We start from the raw sequence: 26,153 nt of genomic DNA, 5'->3' as shown, positions 1-26,153 counted from the left end.
AGATTGTTATTCTTTCTTGTTCATTTTACTCACCCCCATACCAGGTCAGCCACATTTTCACTCCCCCACAGTCTATTTACAGTACGTTGCTCTGGGAAGTGAAGTTTATGGCAGGGTTATAATGGTAATGATAGGGTGCAATGTGGAAGTGGGTGGTGTGAAGCACGGGCGTTCGGACCTAAGGCACAGCAGGGGACCATCACCTTCCAATCAAAGGACACAGGTTCAAATCCCACTCCAACTGCAGTACCTTTAATAAAGGCACTTGTCCTGAAGTGGTACAGTAAAAATGACCCTACTATGAACACGGGTAAAAAAATATGAGAGGCTTAGTATAAAAACCAAGCAATATGAATCAGTAATAAGAAGGAAAGGAAGTGTGTGTGCTAATGAAGTGTAAAGGCTGCATATGTCTGGTCAGAAAGACATATGTGTGTATTTTGCTCATGAGCGACATGGAAAGATGAGGTTATAAAACACCGGATCCCAGTTTCCTGATGATTCAACTAATTGACTGTAGCATTCTAATGATTTCAACAATTTTTTACTTATTTATTTATAAATGACACTTTTCTGAGAATTGCACCGCAGCGCTAAACAAGACGGTACTCTATAAAATAATTACGTGGCTGACATTTACAGACGGGACTTGAGAAAGAAAAAAAAAAAAAAACCATTATGAGAGCAGTTTCTGACTCGTTCCAAAATTGCAGGTTTGCCCTACAGAATGCTGTCAATCAGTTTCCATTTAAAATAAAAAAAAAAAAACAATAATTCATACACTCTTACTCACTCTCAAAGTTTCTTTAACAAAAGTTGGCATTTTTACTTTGTATAAAGGCTATTTTTAAATGACTTCCATAGATAGATAGATAGACATCAGCTCCTACAGTTCAATTGCACAAGCATACAGTCCCACGAGGGGTAATGTACCGCATCCAGGCACAGTAACTGTGTTTGTGCCACATTCCAGACAACTTTGTGGTGGACCACAGCTCCTGCGTGCGTGCCTGCCCCAGCAACAAAATGGAGGTGGAGGAGAAACACATCAAACTGTGCATCCCCTGCACTGACATCTGCCCTAAAGGTGCGTCCAGCGTCTGAGTCCCCCCCCCCCCCCCCCTTTGCTGTACCTGTCGGGGGTGAAGGGGAGGATCCGAGTGGATGACCGCAGTGTTGGTGATTCTGTAGTAGTTAGGGCTGTCCCATTGGAACTGAAGGGCGTGGGTTCAAATCCCATTCCTGCTCCACTACCCTTGATCAAGGTATTTACCCTGAACTGGTTCGGTAAAAAGTGCCCTGCTGTGCAAACGACGAAGTAGCTTAATGTACAAACCCGAGGTTGTCGCTTTGTATCAGGCATCAGATGAATAAATTAATGTATTACATTTAGCAGATGCTTTTTTTAATCGCTAAATTGGGCGGATGACCAAAGGGGTCCTTCTTTAGCACCTTAGAGAAGGTGCTCCATGTGGGACACTTCAGCAGATGTTCTTTGAGTTCTTTAAGGTTCCTTTGCATCAAGTACTTAATAATCAAGCTGGTAGCGTAGTGATTAGAGCTGCTGCCCTCGACCCCAAAGGCTGTAGCCTTGAGCAAGGTACTTACCCTGAATTACTCCAGTAAAAATTGCCCAGCTTTAGAAATGGGCAAACAATTGTAAGTAGCTTAATATTGTAAATCACTGTGGACCAAAGTGTAGATAAATATAATTTTTGGAACAAATATGTTTATTAAGGAACAAAACCACATTAAGTCCATGGCAAAGCATTGATGTCACGCTTTGTGTGTGTGTGTGTGTGTGTGTGTGTGTGTGTGTGTGTGTGTGTGTGTGTGTGTGTGTGTGTGTGTGTGGAGGGCAGCCTGTGATGGCATAGGCACAGCCAGCTTGCAGACAGCACAGACCGTGGACTCCAGCAACATCGACAAGTTTGTCAACTGCACCAAGATCAACGGCAACTTGGTGTTCCTCGTCACCGGAATCAAAGGGTGAGACTCCACGACCTCTTCATTGCTGTCACACACCCTAACTCACACTCCACACCTGCTTCGCTAGCCTCTCTGCTTTCAAAGTGTGACAGGAGCAAGGAAACTGCAGTGTGTGTGTGTGTGTGTGTGTGTGTGTGTGTGTGTGTGGAGAAGACATGAACCATACATACAGAATACACTCGGATCCATGCTCATACAGAAGAGCGGCGTTGTGGTTAAAGTTCTCACATTGCAGTCAAGTGCACAAGGTTTGAATTCCACCTCCGGCTGTAAGAGGCTTAGTGTAAAAATGTGATATTTTGCCAAAAATGGTCACATAAATGTATGAATATCATTTTACTCCCAATGTATCCTCCCTCACTTAGGGACGTGTACCACGGTATCGAAGCACTGGACCCTGAGAAGCTCAACGTTTTCCGCACCGTTAAGGAAATCACAGGTGAGTGGGGGAGTGGCTTGATGACTGGGCGGAGCCAGGTAGCTGTGCTCAGCAGGTGGGCCAGTAATGTAAATAAATATGATAAGCACACGATCCATGTGAACCCAACTCACCCTGGTGCCGAGATGACGAATAAGCACCGCTGCCTGCATTCACGATGATTTCTGGCATTTCTGGGAGTTGTTATCTGTGATGAATGACAGTTCGCCACGCATTTATAAATAGACTCCCAACCATGATCAGTCTGCGCTACCCATGTGAACCACGTGGTACCGTGACCCATCGGTCTGGGGGAGGAGCTTTATTCCGACTCGCACCGCCCAAAGCGACAGGCAGATGTGTACCGGTGAAATTTATGACGAGTCCTTCATCTGCAATACGGTGCTGATGAGGGAGTGGCGCTCTGTGGGTTCTCTCTGGGGACCGTGGGTCACGAGAGGTCCACCCACCCGTGTGCCCTCGACCGTGATGACAGGCAGAGGGCAGTAGAGAGCGCCCGGGGCACGACCTCCCGTGACAGAGCGGGGAGCCGTCTGCTTCCCGGGACGGACCCAGACGACGCAGGAGCCCACGGCTTTTCCCACAATATACTCTCCACGTTCTGTTTTCATTTAATAAAATGCTAAACATTATAATAAAACACATTTATTATTTAGTAATACAATCGTAAGTGTTCTTATTATAAGTTATGACCCTCTGCATCTTATTACATAGTTTTTGCTTCTTTTCCTTTTTCATAATATACAAAATTAAATTATGTTTTATCCTGGAATCTCTTGGCCTAGAATGCCAGGCGTTAACCTTTAGGCCATGTGGCTGCGGCACGTGAGCCCAGGGCTGCCAGATGGACTTGGGAAGAACAGCGATGGCGTGTTTTGGTCTGGCTGCATGAGTCCCGCTTGGACGGAGAGACGTGCAGCAGCTGGGCTTGACCGAGGGGTTGCGAGTGTGTGTGTGTGTGTATGTGTGTGTGTGCGCGCACATTTATTTAACAGCTAATTGATGTACCTGTACATGTGTGCCATTATATATCTACATCATATACCCTTAATCTATCTAATATTCCATACTCCAGTAAATAGATGTAAGATGTAATAAAATGGATCATTTTTGAGCAATTATTACATTAAATTTAAATGTTATGTATTTAAAGCATTATTTTAAATATGAATGCGTTCCCATCCAAGTGTTGCTTTCAGATTTATTGTGCACCAACTGTATTTGCGAAAAATATGTGGGACTTCGGACTTTGGTTTCCTCTTTATACCTTATTCATGCTGTGTTTACCCTGCGCTGCTCTTCTGTGGACTCGCTGCTGCCTCTCAGTTCTCTGCAGCTCTAATTTAGATTCAATTTACATGTTGTAAATTATCTATAGACGCAGCATTAACTATTTATAAGTGGGAGAGCTGGCTGACGGGACAGCCTGGTTAGATATGCAGGGTACGAAGAGAGCAAATATTTGATCGGTCTGTGTCTCTCCCATACACTTGACACACACACACACACACACACAACCCCAGGTTTCCTGAACATCCAGTCCTGGCCAGAGAACTTGACAGATCTCAGCGTCTTCTCCAATCTGGCAACCATCGGCGGGAGGTCGCTCTACAGGTACGTTTCCTGCTGTCGTCGAACGGACGCCGCTGACCCCGACCATCCTGGAGACGGTTTGAAAGTGAGAGGGGTCACTTAGGAGCTGAGGCAAGAGTATGCAATTTAGCGATAAGGTGCAATATGGTTTTATGGCTTCTTCTGCTAAAAAAGGCAAGAAACATCTGAAAGTGGGACAACAGGAGGAGTCATGGTTACTGCTCTGACATTGCATGTTTGATTCCCGACAAATGGACAAGATTCGAATGCCATCTCCTGCTGTAGTACCCTTGATCACAGTACTTACCTTGAACTGATACAGTAAAAATTAGGTAAATCCGTGTAAGGAGTTTAGTGTGAAAACCGCACACTGTACCTCACCTTGGAGGAAGGCGTCAAATAAATAAATAAATAAGTGGTGGAGGTGTGTGCCTGCGAGTGGACAGTGGGTGTCCTTGTGAATTTAGGGTCCAAACCCCAAAGGGGGGATAATTTTGAAGGACCGACATGCACAACCAGGCATTGCTGAGGGCAGGCAGGTGCACAGGGCTCAGGGAGACATCACCGCACATGAAGACTTGTGGATGATGTTGTGTTAGCTGTCCAAGGTTGGAGACAGGACCACAGGGCAGTCTGGACATTGACAGCTGGCTCCTCTGTGATTCCTGAAAGCCTTGCAGGCCACACGTCCATAGATGAGCAGTGATGGGGACCATCTGTGGGAGCAAGCGAACAAAGAGAGAGAGAGAGAGAGAGAGAGAGAGAGAGCGCATCCCTCGTCCCCTTGTCTCCGAGACGTGTCACAAAGTGGACGGCGTCTTGTTTAATAACGCAGCCGCCGTTGCACACTTTGCCCTTTCGGTGGCAATGTCCTGTAAGGTGTCTGTTCTGTACATTAATTACAGTACCGTTTCCAGATTGTAACACATTCTAATAAAGGGCAATATGTCAACATCCTGCGAGGACCCCTGTCACACACCAGCGGTTACCACGGCGGTCAAACAAAAGGTGTCACGATGCTGCCCAGGCTGCAAGTTTGAGCAGAAAAAACAAATACCGTGATGCGTAACGGTGGATTAATAGCTGGCAAATCAAAGCCGCATCGGCAGTAAAAACAAATATTTATACATCAGCTATTTAAGTTGATTTGTTTAATCAGCTGCTGAATGACTAAATAGTGATATTAATAAGGTGTCTGCAGTACAGCTGCATCGTATAATTCGTCTCTCTCCGCCCCCCCCATTGACCCCCCCAGCGGTATCTCGCTGCTCATCCTCAAGCAGCAGTGGATGTCCTCCCTGCAGCTGCAGTCGCTGAAGGAGATCAGCGCCGGCAACATCTACATCACCAACAACAGCCGCCTGTGCTACTACAACACGGTCAACTGGACCAGCCTGTTCCGCACGAACACCCAGAAGGCCCTCGTCCGCAACAACCGCGACCCCAAGGCATGCAGTGAGTGTCCCCTGCCCACCGCAATGTCCCCCGCCTCCAGTGTCAGACACCGCTCCAACAGCTGTGTGACTCAGCTTTGACACTCGGTGTGTGAGGACAGAAATAGTCTTGGCGAGGTGTTTGCTAGAGGACCCCCCCGCTGCCACTCTTATTTTTGTCTTCATTGTGACCTCGGAGGAAAATACCCTTCAGATACAGTGGAAACTAATGGCCTTGGAACAGCATCTCATAACTTACAGAGTCGAAACGGCGCCGTCTGTCCACAGCTTTATAAACGCTAACAAGTTAACTGTTACAACCGAGTGACTTGGTAGATGCAAGTGACGAGTTGTCGGGGGTCGTCTGGTGGACAAGAAAGATTCTGGATGGTTTTGTAGAGACAAATGACAGTAGTTGGCTTGGTGGATGTAAATGATCGTGGTTGGGTTGGTGGACATGAGTGACAGGGGCTAGATTAGTGGGTAAGAGTGAGACTGGCTGGCTTGGTGGACGCAAGTGGTCATCTTTGGCTTGGCAGACAGAAGTGACAGCGATTGGCTTGGAGGACAGGAGTGACCATGGATGGCTTGGTTGACACAGGTAGCTATGGTTGGTTGTTGGGCACAAGTGACCATTATTCGAGGGGTGGACAGATGTACGTGGATTGGGTGGGGGACACAAATGGAGATGGTCTCTCTTGGGGGGACACCATGAAGCAGGCTTGGTACCCCATGGAAGGGGTTTACTACGGTATGATGACCATTCCCACACCCTAGTGAAACATCTGTCCACCATGGAGCTTTGACCCGTGAACATCCCACAGTGATCGTCTGTGTGTGTTACGTGTCAATCCCGTCATATGAGCGTGAGACTCACGCCACCAGTTGACGAGATCATTGGAGGAAAACGGCGCTCTCTCCGGCACGAGCTGGACGTAGTTCCTCCGAGAATCGATGCCGAGAATCATGAGATTAAAACCGTTCCTCTAGGGTCCGGAAGGTTGCGGTAACCAAAACTAAACTCATCACTCTCGCTGACTCTAACAGGAATCCAAAGACGCATTTTTCTGGTGTTTTTTTCCTTTTTTTTGAGCCTAGCGGAAATGTTACAAGGGACCGGCGATCATTAACGTCTCTTTAATAAGCGTCCCAGCCGGCTTTCCGGAGGCCACCTCGCCTCGTCGCTCCCTCTTACGTCAGTCCAATCCGCAGCGGCTTCTCAGCTGTGCTCCAACCCTTTGAAGTCAGCTGCGTTTTTGATCTCGCCACGTTTTTACCCCATGGGAATCTCAGGTGGCGCAGCTGTTGTACCCTTGAGCAAGGTAATTACCTCGATGATGCCAGTAAAAAAAAAAATGCACTCTGCATGCGATGTATAAATCTGGGTGAGATCATAACTACGAGCTCGTTCGGGGAGTGTTCATTGATCTAGATCAGCTCAGCTCTCAGACATCAACTTTTATTGATCGAGTTTTATAGCTTTTACAGAGAGGCTGCTATAAAGCATCATGGAGGTGTTTTCCAGAGAGAATAAAGAAAGAAACTCGTCAACATGGTGAAAACAACATGTACACGTACACACACACACACACACACACACACTGACTGACCCACTTTTACGAAGGACGTTAAAATATGTCCCCTGTAAACTGTGGGCCTTTTGTACAAAGAAGAAAATATATGGGTAAGTGTACAAAAATGATATTTGTATGATTACAAATGAGTCCCTCAGCTACGTTCCCTGGGGTCTCAGAATTTATGTCCGCCTCGGTTACCACGGAAAACCAGCCTGTGTGTACGCGGCGCTTTTATTATCAATCTTTTAATGTGTTTGCCAACAGGATGCCGTAGGAACTTGACTTAATTTACCTGGTAAAGTTGAATTGAATGGGGGGGGGGGCGTGGTGGCGCAGTGGTACAGTGGGTTGAACCAGGTCCTGCTCTCCGGTGGGTCTGGAGTTCGAGTCCTACTTGGGGTGCCTTGCAGCGGACCGGCATCCCGTCCCGGGTGTATCCGACGCCCCCCAGCCTTATGCCCTGTGTTGCCAGGTAAGGCTCTGGTTCCCCGCAAGCCCGTATGGGGCAAGCGGTTCAGAGAGTGTGCGTGTGAGTTGTATGAATGGTTAAAAAAATTTGGGGTGGCACAGTCGCTCAGCAGGTAGCACTGGTGCCTCACAGCTCCTACTGTCCACAAATCTTTTTCAGGTGCATAAGTGACTCTAACATGCCTGTACTGTGTGCATATGTGTGAGTGAATGAGTGTGTGATTGTTCTACGATGGACTGACCTCCCATCCAGGGTGTACCCTTTCTTGCACCCAGTGCTTCCAGGATAGACTCTGGAGCACCATGACCCTACACTGGACAAACAGTTATCGATAAGGGATGGTTAGATACAACGAGGATACTATGAAAGCCACATTGGTGGCACTATGAGGAATATTATAATCAGGTATCGGAGAATCAGTGACAAAGCAGAGAAGATAAGTAGAAGGGGCAGAGAAGTAGCGGCAGCTGGTAGCATAGTAGTTAGAGCTGCCTTTGGATCCAAAGGTCGCAGGTTTGAGCCCCAGCTCTGGCTGTGGTACCCTTGAACAAAGTACTTACCCTAAATTGATCCAGTGAAAACTACCCAACTGTATAAACGGGTAAATAATTGTAACCTGAACACCCTAAGTCGCTTTGGAGAAAAGTGTCAGCTAAATAAATAAATGTAAGATCTAAAATAGCTTCCAGCTGGGTTTTCATACAGGAGTGTGTCTCAGGGTGACTATGGGGTTTCCCAGTTTCAGCAATATAGGACCGAACTGATCGTTTGCCGAAATATAGGGATCATCACTGAGCTGCAAATCTGTAATCATTCCACTTGCATCTGTAAAAAGTGGTTTGTCTGCTTTACTCTGGTATGTTGGTGTCCAGCCTAACCAGTGGTTTCCTCTCCACAGTTCTGGAGCGGAAGGTGTGCGACCCGCTTTGCTCCGATGCCGGTTGCTGGGGGCCCGGGTCAGACCAGTGCCTGACATGCCGCTACTTCAGCAGGGGGCGCTTCTGTGTGGACAAGTGCAACCTGTACGAAGGGTTAGTAAAGCCAACACCCCCCCCCCACACACACACACACACCCCAACCCTCTGCAAGCAGGGTAACATGCTCAAAATTGTTCAGTTTACACGGAACAATATTTTATTTTATTTACTTATCCTTAGATTACAGTACAGTCATGCGCCGCTTAACGATGTTTTGCTTAACGACTGACCGCATATACGACGGTGGTCCCATAAGATTATAATGGAGCTGAAAAAATTTTATCAACTAGGGACATCGGAGCGCAACATGTTACTTACGTGTTCGTTGTGGTGTTGCTGTAAACAAACCTACTGCGCTGCCAGTCATATAAAAGTATAGCACTTACAATTATGTGCAGTACATAATACTTGATAATGATAATAAGCAGCTATGTTACTGGTCTATGTATTTACTATACTGTACTTTTTATTGTCATTTTACAGTGTACTCTTTCTACTTATTAAAAAAAAATTACTATAAAACAGTATGCTGTGTTATGCCGGCAGCAGCACCATAAATCTTATGTTTACTGCGTCTCTTGACTGCATCGAGGCTATACCATCTAAGTTTGTATAAGTACACTCTGATCGAGGCTATACCATCTAGGTTTGTATAAGTGCACTCTATGATGTTCGCACAATGATGAAATTGCCAAACAACGCATTTTTCAAAATGGGTCCCCGTCGTTAAGCAACGCACATCTGTAAACTTAAAATGACAGAAGTAAAGTACATATGTTTATGGACATATTTACAGTTGCTGTATACATTCCTGTCTTCATGTTGCTGTCAGCCAGTGATGTTCAAAAAAAAAACTTTACTTGTAATGTTTGGGTTGTAAATTTTCAAACATTTTCCAGTTTATTTATTTATGCCAATTAATTTTCCTTCACATATGCACACACACACACACTTTCTGAACTACTTGTCCTATACGGGATCGCGGGGAACCGGAGCCTATCCGGCAACACAGGGCGTAAGGCCAGAGGGGGAGGGGACACACCCAGGACGGGACGCCCGTCCATCGCAAGGCACCCCAAGGGGGACTTGAACCCCAGACTCACTAGAGAGCAGAACCCGGTCCAACCCACTGCTCCACCGCACCCCCTCCTTCATATATGCATTTTCTAAAATTTGTTGCAGAATTCAACCTGTGTTTCCCACTGAGCCTATAGGTGGCAGTAAATAGCACCCAAACAGAATAGGAGCATGGAACCACTATAATTCAGCTCACTTCCCCAGTGTTTACTGTTCATATCTGGTGTTCATTAGGGTGCACGGTTACTAAAAATGTGGCAAATGTTGCACATGTTTATGGGATTATGTATTAAACAACTTTATTTCGCTGGAGTGTGTAGAGGTAACATACTGTATTTTTGCTTTAATTCATTTCACCTTACCTAACGTGGGCTTGTGAAGGGAAATTTAATTTATTTGGTTGCAGAAAGGGCCTCAGGAGCAGCAGGGGTAGCGAAGAGGAGTCAGAGACCTGTGTAGCCCATAGAATTGCACACAAATAAAAGGTGTGCAGGCTAATGCTGCTGTGGTCACCCTTTGGTCGTGGAAGAAATGGTGTGTGTGCGCTTGGCAGTGGGTAAATAGCCCAGCAATAGCCCATAGTCCAACCATGTTCCTGCGAACGGATGGAGGAAGAGGAATGCTATCTTAGAGGTTAAATCACTGACCAGGAAACAGAGGCTATATCCACCACACACACACACATACACACGTACACACACGCATATATCCAGATGAAGAGTAAATTGCGATTCTGATTCCGATGTGTCTTTCCTCCCACGGAGACAATCCTTTTTAATTAAAAGAAACCCCAGCATGCCATGATCCTTCCTCCCACCCTAAGCTCTGTCTACTTCAGTCAGATTGGTCTGTTATCTCTGGGTTTGTGAATAATGTGCCTGAAGGTGTGTCAGGGAGGCGTGTCCTGTCTGGTGGGGGGGCGGAGCAATCTGACAGTATCTCTCAGACAGGTCTGTATGTAGAGATTGGCTATGAAGTATAAGCTATTGTTTAAAGGGATTTGGGTATTGATTTCTTATTTGAGATAAGATATCAAGAGATGGCTGTAGTACTCGTGATCGAGGACTGATGGAGTAGAAATGACCCTACTATTTAAATGGCTAATTCACTGTGAGTAGTGTGGATTAGGGGGTGCGGTGGCGTAGTGGGTTGGGCCGCAGTCCTGCTGTCCGGTGGGTCTGGGGTTCGAGTCCCGCTTGGGGTACCTTGCGACGGACTGGCGTCCCGTCCTGGGTGTGTCCCCTCCCCCTCCGGCCTTACGCCCTGTGTTACCGGGTAGGCTCTGGTTCCCCGTGACCCCGTATGGGACAAGCGGTTCTGAAAGTGTGTGTGTAGTGTGGATTATAAACTTAACACTGTACGTTGTCATAGGGAAACAGTTAAGGAATAAACATGCATTTTCCAGCCAAAAAGATAACGTGCAACAAACTGCTGTTTAGGTGTTTATTCTCTTCTAATTAATTAATTGTGCTTTTTTGTGAGCCCTCCATGGAGTGGGCCTTCCTTCGCCTTGTCTTTCTCAGTCATGAGGGTGTTAGTTTGCATTTCCCTGCGATGCTCCATGTGGTCCAGTGACAACAAATCGACAGCTGGCTGACATCTGCAGGCCCAGACACGGAGTTCGCTGTGGCCGTCAGCCGCTCTTCCTCGCGCCATCTGCAGTCTGGTCCCGATCTTGAGCACCTCCGAAACCCTCAGTTAAACATCTGCTGCCGCCGCGATCGCGTTTGTATCGACTTTCCCTCAGTTGAAGCGTTTGCCTCTGTCACTTAGGCCCTCTCGAAGAAACAGACGCCACGCTCCCTCTGCTCGAATCCCAGCTAACCGGGCAGTATGTTTGTCAAATAATTATAGAGCTATTAATTATTCATGGCTTCCTTCACCCGCCTGTTCAGAGTATCGACCCAGCTCTCAGGGCTTAACTTAATCAGATTGCTCCCTTGGTCCCCGGGTTCCCAGTTCTCAGAAAGTGGATTCCAGGAGTGTTTAGAGTCGGCAGCAACGCCGATAACAGAGGAGCAAGTGGAAGCTAATTCGCCAGAAGGCATCGGTGACCAGAAAGTATACACTGGAAAGACAACTGAGGCCACAGGGATGACTGAAGTTATGGGGATTACAATGGTTATGGGAATGACCGTGGTTACTGGACTGACTGCGGTTATGGGAATGACCGTGGTTACGGGAATGATTTCAAATTATGTCACAGGGATGGTTGAGGCTACAAGGGCAACCGAGATCTCAGGAATTGCGTTTGCATTTTATTTATTTTGCTGACATTTTTTTCTCCAAAGCTTTCTCATTTAAATACATTTTTTTATTCGTTGAAGCTGCAGAGATTGAACACCTTTCTAAAGAAAGACCTTTTTGGTCCCAGGTCCAATCTGATGATGAAAAGGTCCTCTACTCAGCATTAATCCTATATATAACTTTACTGTTATTCATTTGTCTGACACTTTTTTACAAGCCAGCTTCCAGTATTAGTTACTTACACTGATTTACCCGCATATACAGCTGTGTTATTTTTACTGTGTCGGTTCATGATAAGTACTTTGATCAAGGGTATTGTAGCAGGAACAGAGATTCACACCAGGGCCCTCTGAGCCCAAAGGCCGCAGCTGTAACCACTACACCACCTGCTGCCCCTGTGAATGACTGAGTTGACAGGAATTAGTTTATTTCGGTTACAGGGATGACTGAATCTGCAGGACAGATTGAGACAAGGCTCATCCTACTGCACGTGTAAATTATCCATTGATCCAAGCCTCATCAAGCTCCTTGCTTCTCACTGCAGAAGCAGTCAGAATGTTCCGGATTCACAAATTATTCATGAAGCAATTAGTGCAGACGGTTACACCTGTATTAGCTTGCCAAAGCGTATGAGAGTGTGTGTTTTGTGTCTTGCACAGCAAATGAGATATGCTGTAAATTTAAAGAAAGTGTGTGTAGGTCACAAGACGGGGGCACTTATGGGTATATACAGTATACATCTATCGTTTTTTAACTTTTTTGTTTAGCTAATGCTTCTCTTCTGATAAAGCTGAATAATTTTTACTGTAGCAGTTCATGGTAACCACCTCGATCAAAAGTACTACAGCTGGCCGGGGGATTCAAACCTGCATCCTTACAGTGCAGAACAGCAGCTCTAATCACTACACCATGTACCGTCCCTGTTATATCAGCTTCAGTGCTTGTGCACACACACACATACGTGCTCAAACATACACACACACACACACACGCCTATGGGTTCAAAACATTTTGCCCTTTAGTTTACTGTGATTTAAAATATTTCAGTGGTGTAATCCCCCTGCTGCACCCCCTCTCAGATTATTCCAGTGGTCACTGGTATCACATACTGTCACGAAACCTGCCAGCCAGTGGGGTGGTTGTAACAAAGAGGAAGTGGTTTGACAGCCCTGCCCCTCCCACCTTTTCTCTGTCTCTGCAGGGACGTGCGAGAGTTTGCCAATGGATCCGTGTGTGTGGAGTGTGACCCCCAGTGCGAGAAGGTGGATGACGGCTTGCTGACCTGCCACGGCCCAGTAAGGCTCCCTCGACCAGCGCACGCACGCACACACACGCGCACACACACGCAAACCTCACTGCAGATCCAGTCCGCTGCTGCCATCATTAAAACATCAAACTATATGGATCAAAGTGTATTGATCCATCCATCAGTAAAGTTTGATTTAGTGTGGTGTATGTAGCACAGTAAACATAATTATCGAGATGGAATTAAAATAAAAGCATGTGTTCCTTATTCTCTACACAAAGCTTGGTGAAGAGAATATTATTTCACACCATTTTTCCTTGGAGTCCAAACGTGCAAAATATTATCAAGTGGTCATTTACCACTCTGTATGGTAACATTTCATTCTTCATTGTCTCGAATGCCTTTACAGTTAGAGATGAAATTCACCTTGGTTGAAAAGCAAGGCCTTTTATTGGTCACACTTGGTCACACTCCATGACCCTTCCGTGCTCTTTGTTTCTCCTCCTTTTCTTCATTTGTTCCGTTACGTTCGCATTTGTTATATATTTGGCTGTTTGAACTGTTTATGATCAGCTGCACAGTTCCAACCCCTCATGCAAAAAGCCTGAAAACGGGTTGCTTCCATGGGCTGAATAAAGACATCTACTGCGCAGAAAAAAACCACATTTCAAAGGGATATTTAATAAAACGGGATTATGTCTCCAAGGCATATTGTGAAAATTGGGAATTAAGAATGTGACTGTTATGCATGCCATAAATGCATGGTAAAGAAAATAAATCCCATAAATTTGAAAACAGAATTAATTAGCTGATAAATTTTAATTATTTCTATATATTACTAAAAAGAAAGAAAAATAAAATTATTAGAGAAAAATTAAAAATACATATATATTAGTACATAGATTATGAGGCAGTTCTGCTTTTATTGCCTAATTTTTAATTTTGTTGATTATTTTCTCAAAAGCATCTTGCAATGTTAAGATACTTATGGTGATTTTTTTCATTTATGCAGCTGAGTAATTCCTACTCTGTTTATTCAAGGTAAGTACCTTTATGAACTGTACAGCTGCAGGAGTGGGATTTGAATCTGAGACTTTGAAATCTAAGGCAGCAGGTCTATCCACTGTACCACCTGCTGTCCCAAACATGACCAATAATGAAGGTTTTGACCTGTTGGTGATGCTGTGTAGGCAGTGGATGTTGGTGTGGGAGGCTGGAGTCTATATCCTTCACAGATGACCTGGGAAGAGAACCCCTGCTCCTGATATAGTGCCCTTCAACATACTCGTCCTGGATTACCACAGTTAGAATACTCTGCTACATAAATGAGTAAATCACTGTAAAGTTTCTTATTTAACATCGTAAACTGCCTTAGAAGTGTCAGCTAGAAAATAATGGCTCCTTTACCAACATCTGTGATTCACTTTTCAGCTTCTACTTCTCATGTTTATCCACTTTCTTTGGACAAAATTAAATCCTCACATTTGCTAAAATGGAAAATGGAAAAAAGTAGGCGTGCTGCAAATTAACGGTTTCAGTAGCAGATTTTGGCTCAAGGTGAATGGAGTACAGGCTTGTGGCATGCTTCTGGAGCCCGGTTCAGCTGAATATATGGAAGCGATGCACTTTGCTGCCTGCAACCAGCCTTGTTACGGACTATGGACCCAGGAGCTCTTAGAGGTCGAGGTCCTGGCTCTGTTTCCAGAGGCTTGTTTTTTCTGGGCTCCACCAGTGAGTCGGCATCAGGTCACAGGCAATCCGTCAGGGCGACGGCGCCGGCCAGAGGAGTCAACTGCCAGAGTCGGGTCAAAGCGAGAGCCTCCCAGCATCAGGTTCCATGGGGTCTGCTGAGTCAGGGGTTGGTGAGGGGAATCTCACTGAGGTAACTGTTATTGAGGCCGATTAGCTGGAGTTGTGGCTGATGTTTTTGGTTGATTCCTGACAGTTCCAAGCCGTCATAGCAGAATTCACATGGGGCCAGACTCAGTGAGGTCCATGGAGTTCTGTGGGAGCATGCAATGTGTGAACACCAAGCGGGGCCATCAAATGTGTGAGTTGTGTGCCTGTATCATGTGCTTCTTTAAACATTTCAGCATTAGATGCACTATGCTTTAGTTTAGAAGCTTGGATTCACAACGATCAAATAGTCATTGAAGTTTAAATCAGAAATTTCATATATTTCAATCAATTTCAAATCTTTGGTCTATTACACTGGTCTATTATTACACTGAGTATTTTACCAGACAGCTTATTTTATTAAAGGTTGACAGGAATTTACTTTTGCAGTTATCAAGGGAGGCAGGAAAGTGATTTTTTCTTCTGCTTCTGTGAACCACATAGAGGATATAATCTCTCAGACTACTTTAATGGATCAGTATTGTGTGTGTGTGTGTGTGTGTGTGTGTGTGTGTGTGTGTGTGTGTGTGTGTTTAAAAAAAAGAAAAGAAAAAACAAATACTCAACTTTTCGAATGGCTGCACACATCAAACCATACGGTATATTGAAGAATTGAGAGAATCCCTTCCATCTGCTGCTTCTCAATTTGTGTTCATCGGTGGATGTAAATGAGCACCCAAGACTGAAATGCTGCTAGTGAAATTTGAGGAACAATTAATATTGAGAGTAAACTCACAGTGTGCGTTTGTGTGATTTTCAAATTGTGGTACAGCCCTGCTCCTCTCAGGTCAAGGAGCTAAAATCAAGGTTACGCTCTGCTACTGGTTTGGTCTGGGGGTCACATGACCCACTTAGGCCCAGTGAAACGTCTACGGTGGCCTCCTTCATCCATAATCATGGCACAGCATCGATACAGACTATCAAAGTAGCACACAAACAGGTCATAAATAATAAATAAAGCGACATTCCTATCTATGTGATTTAATGAGTCTGGAGCTTTCCAAAAGCACATCTATACCCTGTCCTTGACACCAGCCTCCATTCATGTCTCAGTTTTGAGAGGATCATGTGAAGAAAACTGACAACACACCATTAGCCTTTCCACTTTCACCGTTTCACTGACAAATGAGGAAATATACCTGAAGATGTTCAATACACACTTCCTGCACGCCTACTTTCACCCATGATGGCTGGCATTTTTTGAGGCCCTTTTTTCCTCCCTGTGAGTTTCCTCCAGGCGTCAGATCGGATGGGTGGATCATCTCTTACAATAACTCAACACCGCAAATCCCCGACCCAAATGAGATGTAAGCACAGTGCAGCCCTTGTCTCCCTTTGTCTCAAATTCAGCTGTGCAGTTGGATGAACAGCCCGGCATTGTGCTAAATCCAAATCCTAATAATAAAAAGGAGTGTTAAACACTGTGTAAGAAATATAGACCCTGGACCCTGGGCCTTCACACGAGGCTCTGCCAGGCCCTGATTTGTGAAATGTGACGGCCATATAAATATTCTTTATGACATTTCTCAAACAGGGCACAGCTGCTCTAATGCTGGACCCTTTATCAATGATGGAGGCAGTGATGGGGGGGCAGGCAGCTCCTCCAAGGTCCTGCTGAGTTGTGAAGGTGTCCCTCTCTGACAAACCGTTTTATTGATTCAGAAACGTTGTTCATTTGGGCGTCCATCTAAAAGGCCGTTAGTCACGAGTCCCACTGCACGTGGTGGCCAGTACGTCAGCATAGCAGCCAGACTCCGCTTCTCTGCGAGTTGTTTACAGTCGGAGGGTCAGCGGAGCTGCCGCATGCCGTCCCGGTGCAAAGATGCGATGAGATGCGTGAAACTCGCATGGACTGCAGGCCAGAGGGCAAAGAGACAGCGATGTGTGATGGATGCCTAGAAAAAGATGTGCCGCTCATCAAAAGCAAAATTGGACGTCCACGCACACTAGTGTACAAAGGACACATGAGAAAGAAATTATTCCCATTCTGTGCTGTGCGTTTCAGCGGCTGCGCCCAGGACACCCGCCAGCTATCTCACACAACCCGTTCCACCCCTCTCTCTGTATTACCCTCATAAATCCTCTGTGACCTGATTGTTATGGTTATTGTTTGCGCTGAAGAGGTGGCAGCTGGTATCTTATGCCTATGTCTACCCCCTTTGACGCTCCAGGGCCCCGATCACTGTGCCAAGTGTTCGCATTTCAAGGACGGGCCCAACTGTGTGGACAAGTGCCCCGACGGCCTCCAGGGTGCCCACAGCTTCATCTTCAAATATGCCGAGGCCAATAACGAGTGCCGGCCCTGCCACGCCAACTGCACCCAGGGGTAAGGGTCAGGGCAGTATGGGACCCAGTATGAGAAAGATTGGAGGAAAATCTCAGAGGCTGTGCTCCCACAATATCTGCCCATTGGCAGATCGCTTAATTCATGGTCTTCCCAAAAGGGTAAGAATCACCTTCGTCTCACTGGTTGATTGGGAGGGTGTGGTGGGATTGCAGAGAGCAGGACTCCCTCAACGTCTGCTTTCACTGGTGGATTTCTTCTCCTCGGTCCAGTAATAACTACCACCTTGTACCTGAAGTTCCCCGATTCAAATCCCACCCTCTGCCGTGAATAAATGTAAATGGAACGGAGTGAGCGGTGTCCGTCCACGCTGGCCTTCCTGCACTCCGATGCCACACGTCCTAGTTGTTGGGTTACGCTGGCCTTCTTCTCGGAATCCTTCTCTTCTAGCCCACTGTTTTTCTCACCCTGCTGTCTTGGCAAAATTTCCAGCCCCTCTTTTTATTCTGTACGCTATTTTATTTTGTTTGCTGTCAAAACAGAGTCTCCGAGGTTGATAGGGCTGGAGGGTATGTCTCATTTCTTTTATGTATTTAATGCTTCGCAGATATTAGATATGCTAAATAAATGTAAATATACTGTGTTCTCAGCATATTTACACACTTAATTATTTATTTGTAGGAAAGCAAATGCAAGCACAATAATTAGAAATAATGACTGGTCTTAATTTTTCCTCCTCTCAGGTGCGTCGGTCCTCGGATCCAGGACTGCGTGGGAATGATTGACAGGTATTTTTGCCGATCTCTTCGACCCCCACTTTGACATCCCTCCCTTAGCTTTTCCTTCCTTGTCTCTGGAATATGGTCTTCCTTTGGGTTCCTCAAGTATGAGACCAGGGGTAGGTCAGTCAGTCGGTGACATCAGCCACAGCGGTGGATCCGAAGGGTTATTACCCACACACCCTGGCTGCCCAATCTTGCGTGTTTCACACCCTTTCACTCTTCTCCTTCCCTTTTCCCATCATTTATTTACGGTCGGCTCCCATTTCTGTCCTGCGTCGTCTTATTCTCTCTCTGCGCTGTTCTCCCTCACTCCACTAAATCCTCGGCTTGTTGTTCGCGGAGGTGTGAGGTGCGCTCTCCCTCCGTCTCCTGATGAGAGAGCGTGCCTTTCCCATAGTGCCGCTCAACAGAAGGTCACCTTCGCAGAGAATACGATTTTTATCTATCCATGAAAAAAATGCAAGTTGCCGCCAGCTCATCTGGGGGATCGTGATTCTGAGGTGTGACCCCTGACCTGTTCCATGGTCTTTCACCTCTCCCCCCCACTCTGGTTGCACACATTTGGTGCAGAATGAACATTTTAAAGTAAATAAGAGGAAATGTTTTTCATACTTCTTCAACAATACCAGGGAGGCAGCATGTGGTGTAGTGCTTCGAACCATCACCATGCAATCCGACGATCCAGGTTCGAATCCCACTGCTGCCTTATTACCCTTGATCGAGATTCTCAGCCTCAATTGACACATTGTATAAATAGCTGTATAAATAGGTGCCATTATAGTTAGCTTAATGTACAAACATATCATTGCAAGATGACTTGGAGAAAGGTGTCAGAAGAATGAAGAAATTATAAAAATGATTCTAGATTCATTATTTAGATCATAGCCTGGGTGGTAATGTGCATCACTTCCATGGAACTGTGTGGACACAGTTATCAACCAGCACATTTGCAGCTCAAATAGTGTTGAAACAACACTGTGAGATCGTGTGGTCTGCTCCCATTATGGCGAGTTTGAAACCCACTCCACATCTCTTCTGAGAGGAGCGGGCCAGGGGCTGGATGCTTAGAAGGGCCCCTGTCTTCCCCCTTCCCTCCCCTGCCAGTAAGGACGGAACTGAGAGCGTTGTGGGAAGCTGCCGACTGTTTATTAGTTGCCACGGCGCTGAACATCAGCAGCAATGAGGGGAGTGGAAATGAAGCCGGGCGCAGAGTCTCTGTTGATTAATGGCAAGCTGTGCAGGTGAAGTCGGCCCCTCGCCGAGCTCCCCGCTTGATAAATTGAGAGGACTTTGGCTCCGTCCTCCCAGGAAGGCCCCAGATAGACACAAACAATTCGGGGCCCGCAAGCATTTGAAATTAGGCGTCAGCGGTGGCCCGGGAGCGATGCGGTGGGGGTGGGGGGGGGGGGGGTGCCCAAAACACATCAGGCAAAATGGCTTCTGCACCGAATTAATTTAAGGCTTAATTTAGTAGGACGAGGGGCGACGCACTGGAAACAAAACAAGCACATTAGCGGCAGCCCAAAAGTGGCGACGAACGACAAATCTAAACGCGTAAACACGATCTTGGCCGAGCCGAACCGTTTAGAGGTGCGAGGGAGGGGTGTAATAGCTAGGAATTTAGAGCAAAGTGCCAAGAGAGCAGGGAAACTGCAGGTTCGATTGATCGGGGTGATCGGAGGCTCTCGTTGGACGATGAAGCAGTTAGGAGATGAGAAAATGCGATGGGATGCCCAGATTGAGCCGTGGAAGGGGAGGGTTAAGAGCTCAGCGTTCCAACGATAAGTGCCGCTACGTGAGGCTACATAGCAGACAGCCATCCAACCGAGACAGTGATGCATTGTGGGAAAGCTGGAGAGATGCATCAAGGCCAGAGAGTTGCAGACGGACGGGCTACAAGCAAACAGGTCCTTGTTCTCCCGCAGAAGTCGTCTCAAAGTCTCTTCTGTAGGACTTTCATATATTCCAAGCAGCAGAGTGGTTTTGTCTTTTTCATTCGCATCTTAAATTAGAAAAAGCTTTTGTCAGTCACATGCATCTTTTAAACAGTTCTCATGATCAAAAATGTGCCTTTTACACCAAAGACACTTTTGTTATTATTACTGCTATTATCATTAGATCCATTAAAGTTTCATTTTAGTTCAGAAGTTGCTGGATCGCTGCGGAATAAATGTTAAATACTGTTAAATAAGTTGTGCATATTTTAGTGGAAAAAGTGAACACGAGTTTGCCTAATCAAATAGTAATTCATATTCATCAGGGCTCAGGTACCAATTTGTTTCACTGCCTTTGAAAGGGTAATGTATGGCCTTCCAGAGTTGTTTTAATTACCCTCCATTCGCTGTGTCCCGATGGGGATCAGAGTGGGATGTGAGCGGGGGGCTCTGCCTTTTTCCTTGCTAGGATCATGTCACGCCCCTGGAGACTTCATGTGCTTCCTCTGTGAATCAAACCCTTGCCACTTCCAGGGAAAATGACCTGGGAACAGCAGAGACGAGAGGGGCCCGCTGCAGTCACTATTCTATAGTTATTTTTGAATAGGCATTCTAGGTAATGCAATGTCACCTTGCAGTTGAAGGATCTGGGTTTGAACCCCACTCCTCCTGTAGTACGCATGGCCAAAGTACTTACCCTGAATTGATAGGGTAAACATTACCCATCTGTATAAAGGGCTAAATAACTGTAAGTAGCTTGGTGTGCAAACATACCACAGTTAGCTGTCTTACAGAAATAATATAATGAGATGAATAAATAAAATTAATGAAACACCTTTCATCTGTGGTGCTCTCTGGGTTTTCTTGTCATTTTTTGGGACAGCTGACAATATAGTGGTTAGCGCTACTGCCTTTGGGTCCAAAAGTCGCAGGTTTGAGCCACACCTCCAGCTGCAGTACCCTTGAGCAAGGTACTTACCTTAAATTCCTTGAGTAAAACTACTCTGAAGGGTAAATAATTGTAATCTTGACATTATAAGTTGCTTTGGGAAAAAAGCATCAGCGGACTGAGTAGATGTAAGTTTTTGTACTGTCTGGTAGACAAGATCAAGCTGAAATCAAAGGTCAGATGTTGTGGACAGACTCTGTCTGACCAGGCAGAGGACAAAATGGACACATATAAAGGCCCTGCAAACCAACCCCCCCGTTCCTGTTAGCCATTCAGTAAGTATTGTCCACCAATCTTCACCTGCTGTGGTCAGGATTACTGTAGGGTGTCCCACTACTGGGGACGAGAAGAGCGATCATTAACAAGCAGGACAAACCCAACAAACTGCAGGAGAGGACGAACGGACGTCGTCCACCAGACACAGTGTGAACTGCTGGTCTTTCAGTCGTCAGGCGGCCGACGCTCTGAATTCACCGTAGGCTTCCGTTCCCGGCATCCACGCTGCGTCAACAGCCGCAAGACAGTGAGAAATATTTATGCCGCGTCTGAGTTTGGACGGTTCAAAGCCGGCAGAACAATACATTCCTTTTGCTGTTTCTCGCTTTGTGCCGCTCTGATTTGAAGCACCAAAATTTGCCTACAGATAGAATATTTTATAGCAGATATTTTCATTAGGTGTCGTGGGTCTGCCTGCGAGTGCAGAGTTACGGCAGATACGCTGCGCAGCAACAAAGAGGCCTGGGACTGTCCGCTCAGCTGGCGGGACAAAGCGACGGGACGCCTGTCTTTTACCATTCAGAGCAAACTGTGAAGCCGGGGCTCTGTGAAGCGCCCCCTACGGTTACTTTAAATGACTGCGGTTTGTAGAAAAGGAATAATAGGGACGACTGGAAGGACTCGTAACCTTTCCGGGCCAGAGCTCCCTTTAAGATTCAGCTGAAAACTAAGGACCCCCTTCCAGGAAAATGTCCATAAATTGAGAAAAAATATTGCACATTTTCACTGATTTTATTGCACTAAAAGTTGATGGCCCTCATAAAGAATTATGTCACGGACAGGAGCAACACGGTAACGTTTTTAACTTTTATTTAGTAAGGCTGTTCGTGGATGGATGGACCCTCCACCGACCCCAGGTTAAGGACCCCTGTCTTAGTCAGTGAGCTTCTGAGTGATGGAGTATGTTATGAAGAACGGTGGGCCCATCCACATGTCGTGATCCTTGGTTCAAATGCAACCTCCTGCTGTTGCACCCTTGATCAATGTGCTTATCCTGAGTCGAAACAGTAAAAATTACCCAGCTGTGTAAAATGTGTAAATCAATGTAAGTCGCTTTAGAGGAAGGTGTCACATAAATGAGTACGTGTAAAACACGGCCGTGCGGTGCCACCGTTTGTCTGCGACTGTTCTCCCGACTTAAGGTTCCAGGCCTGAAGGGAAGCTCAGTTGCAGCCCAGACATGTCACGCTAAGCGAAGTGGACACATTTTTTTTTCATTAGTGCAAAACTACATTTCTTTCGTTGGAACGTAGCGCGGCGCGTATGCTCACCGCATGGGTATCGTCTTATATTGGAGAATGCGAAACGCCGAGCCACACAGGATTTCTATTCACAGAGGAGCGCTTTGAAATAAACCAGCCTTGAAGCGACAAAAAGTGTGTAATTTCTGCAGCGCGCGTTCTGTGCCGTATTTCGATATGCGTTTGATGTGTGAAGGTGAAATAGTATCAAGAGCGGAGGGATGATCCGTGCAGGCGACGGTCGGGACGGTGGTCCGTGCAGTTGGACTGTGGTGCGGCCGAACGTGCCGAGTGATCTGCATAGTCGCTTTACTGTCTCTCTGGTGGTTTCTCACACCATCTCACGCCATCTCTCATGCTGTAGGACCCCCCTGATCGCTGCCGGGGTGATCGGGGGGCTGTTTGTGGTGGTCATCGTAGCATTGAGCGTCGCCGTCTACGTCCGCCGCAAGAGCATCAAGAAGAAGAGGGCCCTCCGGCGCTTCCTGGAGACGGAGGTGAGTGAAGCAGCGTCAGAGCAGCATCGCTATGAGACCTTTCCCTTCAGTATAAAAATCACTCTTTTTAAAGACGGGGTGTGTAACTTTTGTTCTAAACAGCGGATATGGGCTTTTTTGGAGCAAATATCTTGAGATAAACCCGGTCGGGGACAGCCGGTGGTTAGTTAGGGGTTAGTGTACTGGTTAGATTCTTCTTCCCATCAAGATACATCCCTTGAATTGTCGCAGCGAAAAAACAATACCCTGGTGTATAAATACGGTGTAAAAAAATACACTGGTATATAAACACATGAATAATTGTAAGCAGCTCAGCCTTGTAAGTCGCTTTGGAGAAAAGCATCAGCTAGGTGAATAAATGTAAATTCGGTGTAGCCAGATTCACTATGAATAAACACGTTGCAAATATGTGTCGAAGACATGACAAGGCAAACAAAAGCAGGCGATTCAGAATTTTCAGTTTCGTTTTTACCTTTTACACACCATGGTACAAGAGCACATGTATGCACACAGTTACGACTACAGAGGGAGAACTGAGCACAGGAGTTGTCATACTGTGCTGTTCAATACCAAATCCCATTACGCTCTTTGATGAATGTTTATAGCAGTCATCAGTGGAAAAATGTCTGAATGTATTTTACTGTATGCTATTATTCTTTTGCCATGCTTTATGAAATTCACCCCGAAGTGATGGCAAGTTTTTTTCAGATGTGTTGGTAAATAGAATTGCACTATAGTAAAGCTTTACCTTAGTTAAAAGGCAGGAGCAGAGCGGCAGTTAGGGCCGTTGCCTCGTGACGGAAGGGCCTGTGTTTGAATCCCATTGTGATACTTCTGATGAAGGTACTTACCTTGAATTAATGCAGTAATAATCACCCTGCTGTATAAATGGGTAAATCATTGTAAGTCGCTTTGAAGAAAAGGGTCAGATAAGTAATAATAAACACAGTTTATTATCATTATTACAACTATTGGTGCTGCACATAGCTGTAAATTGACTTTTTAATCTTTTTAATCTAGAATGCTGAGGACGGGTGGCCAGCCACTGCCACTTGGACCCCCAGAGGTTTTTTTTTTTTCCTCCCTTGCTTTTCAGTTGGGAGGTTTTTTGTTTCTTTCCTCTGTGGCCAGTTGGCTTATAGCTTTCATAATTGTATAGTTATTGTAGTAATTTAATATATGGCCAACCTTTTATTTATATTATGCCTCTGATCCTTTGTTCAGTGTTCTGTGTCACTGTGTGAGAAGAACACTCCATAAAAATAAATTGAATTGAATTAATAATAAAGAGCCTCCAGGTTTCACTGCTCAGGGGTATGACACAGTGGAGGGGGATTTGCCTTTTTGTCCATCTGCTCCCATATGCAGACCCCTGCCATAGGTTAGGCTACTAACCCTTACTGTTTGTCCTATAAACATGGACAGGTGCAACGATCACAGTTATTGACAGCTGTCAGGTGAAGCCCCATTGCATCTGCATGAAAGGCCCCACCTGGTTCTGTTCTTGGTGCAAACAACCATTAAAGCCCCCTCTCACGATGTCATGGCACCTGTCTTCAGGCTTAAATGGTGAATGATGTCAAGCTTCCTCCCTCCCTCCTGCGTGTTGCTTGGCATAAACGGATTGCGGCGTTCTGAGTTTTCAGGAGAAGCAGTGCAGGGGATTCTCTCCGGGGCTCCTGCTTAGTCGCCTGTGACGTTTCATCTGAATATATTTCCTTCTCCCCGAACCCGGCAGGAGTATCGTGGAACAAATTTGTTAGCAAGGGGCATATTTAAAGAATCAAGGGGGCAAGGAAGACATCTGCTGCTGCGCGAGGAGACCTGTATGATGATATAAAACATTTGCACCTGATGAGTAATGATCTTTAAAGCATGAAGCACGATTGGTTGTGGGGAAGGAGATTGTGCTGCGGAAGCCCTAGAGCTACGATGTGGACGGAACGGAGCCAGCAGACGAAGCGACCAGAAAGAGTGGTCCGATCGCAGTCGTCACACTCACGGCCCACATAATCCCCGACTTGCCCCCTGTGGTAGATTCCACCACAGTGGGTGTGCTTTATTTATACTACAAAAAGAGTTGTCATTTTCTCTCTTTCTCTCTCTCTTTCTCCCTTCATCCCTCTCATTTCGTCTCTATAGTCCTTCTTTGCTTATCTCGACACCCTGGGAAAATTTGACAAATACATAGTCAGTGTCGTCCTGGGCGGGGCAGCAGTATTGTGTAGCTAAATGCAACTGTCTTTTCCCCACTGGAGAGGTTGTTAAAGCTTTCAAGTTTTTCCCCTCCATGTTCTTGAGTTTAATTCTTTAGCTAGTCAGCTGTGTGGTGTTCTGGAAGACCAGCTGTCATGACAAACAATGGCAGCTGTACAAATTCTTTTAAAGTTACCAAAGTAGAGTGACACAAGAGCTGCTGCCTTTGAGCAATAACTTTTCAACCTGTCCTCTTGTGTCATACTGGTGCCATTAACAGATCTGAAATATATCAAAGAAGGAAAAAAAAAACAGCGCATAAAACTAGTCCAGCATGCACAAAACATTGAGTACATGCACAGAGTGCGGCAGTGCAAAGCTCCACCTTTGCCACGCGCTGTTTTGCTCGTGCTTCGGCGGAATCACGGAGGAGGACGAGCAGGGGACGCGGCGCATTCGAGTCGTTGCGCGTTCCGTTCGGGCTGAGCGAGGCGCCTGCTTCCCCCGGAGGCCCTCTGATCTCTCTCCTCTGGGCTCTGATTTAGAATTCCATTTAAATGAGGAACGGCTTTTGTTTTTTAATCAAACGGCCGTGCCTGGACATAATGGGTTGGGGCGGCAATGAAGAGCGGCTGATTTACTGGTCGCCTTCTCCGGCACTTGAGCCATAATGAAACATTGAGGACCCCGCACCCCCTTTCATTGCATGATATTATCCACCCCCCTTCTCTCTCTCTCTCTCTCTCTCTCTCTGTTGCTTTCTCCCTGCTGCTACTACTGCTATTTGCCCTGCTACTGCCATTCTCCGATGTTAAAGCTATCAACAACTGCTGGTTTATTCCCTCAACGATGAGTTAATGGTTTCGACCAGAAAAAACACAGATAGTTTTTCTAATTTTTCAAGTTTTTTTTTTTGGCATGTTTTTCTTATTCCATCACAAACACAGATATTCATACTTGCTTACATATTGGGAACTTCTCACTTATTTCTACCTCTCACGTAATTCTTAAACCCCACCACAATAACAAGTTTAAAGCTTGAGCATTGATG

General features: G+C 45.9%; 1 protein-coding gene across 3 annotated transcripts in view; it reads left to right on the top strand.

Annotated features, from left to right (window-relative positions):
- LOC108928922 (receptor tyrosine-protein kinase erbB-4-like) overlaps window positions 1-26,153 on the top strand; it is a 128,747-nt gene that overhangs the window by 61,207 nt on the left and 41,387 nt on the right. For 2 of the 3 annotated variants that reach the window (XR_003798136.1, XM_029257865.1), the window contains exons 7-16: window positions 974-1,087; window positions 1,863-1,989; window positions 2,355-2,428; window positions 3,952-4,042; window positions 5,277-5,476; window positions 8,399-8,531; window positions 13,003-13,096; window positions 17,115-17,269; window positions 17,971-18,015; window positions 22,774-22,906. Coding sequence is in view for 2 of the 3 variants with exons in the window: in XM_029257865.1 (XP_029113698.1) it covers window positions 974-1,087; window positions 1,863-1,989; window positions 2,355-2,428; window positions 3,952-4,042; window positions 5,277-5,476; window positions 8,399-8,531; window positions 13,003-13,096; window positions 17,115-17,269; window positions 17,971-18,015; window positions 22,774-22,906 (1,166 nt within the window). In the remaining variant the exon portion in view is untranslated. The remainder of the gene's footprint in view (window positions 1-973; window positions 1,088-1,862; window positions 1,990-2,354; window positions 2,429-3,951; window positions 4,043-5,276; window positions 5,477-8,398; window positions 8,532-13,002; window positions 13,097-17,114; window positions 17,270-17,970; window positions 18,016-22,773; window positions 22,907-26,153) is intronic. The other variant, XM_029257866.1, reaches the window with a different exon arrangement.

The sequence above is a fragment of the Scleropages formosus genome, chromosome 14 (assembly GCF_900964775.1).
Source record: "Scleropages formosus chromosome 14, fSclFor1.1, whole genome shotgun sequence".
Classification (NCBI taxonomy): Eukaryota; Metazoa; Chordata; class Actinopteri; order Osteoglossiformes; family Osteoglossidae; genus Scleropages; species Scleropages formosus.
This window is presented reverse-complemented; position numbering and strand designations above follow the sequence as displayed.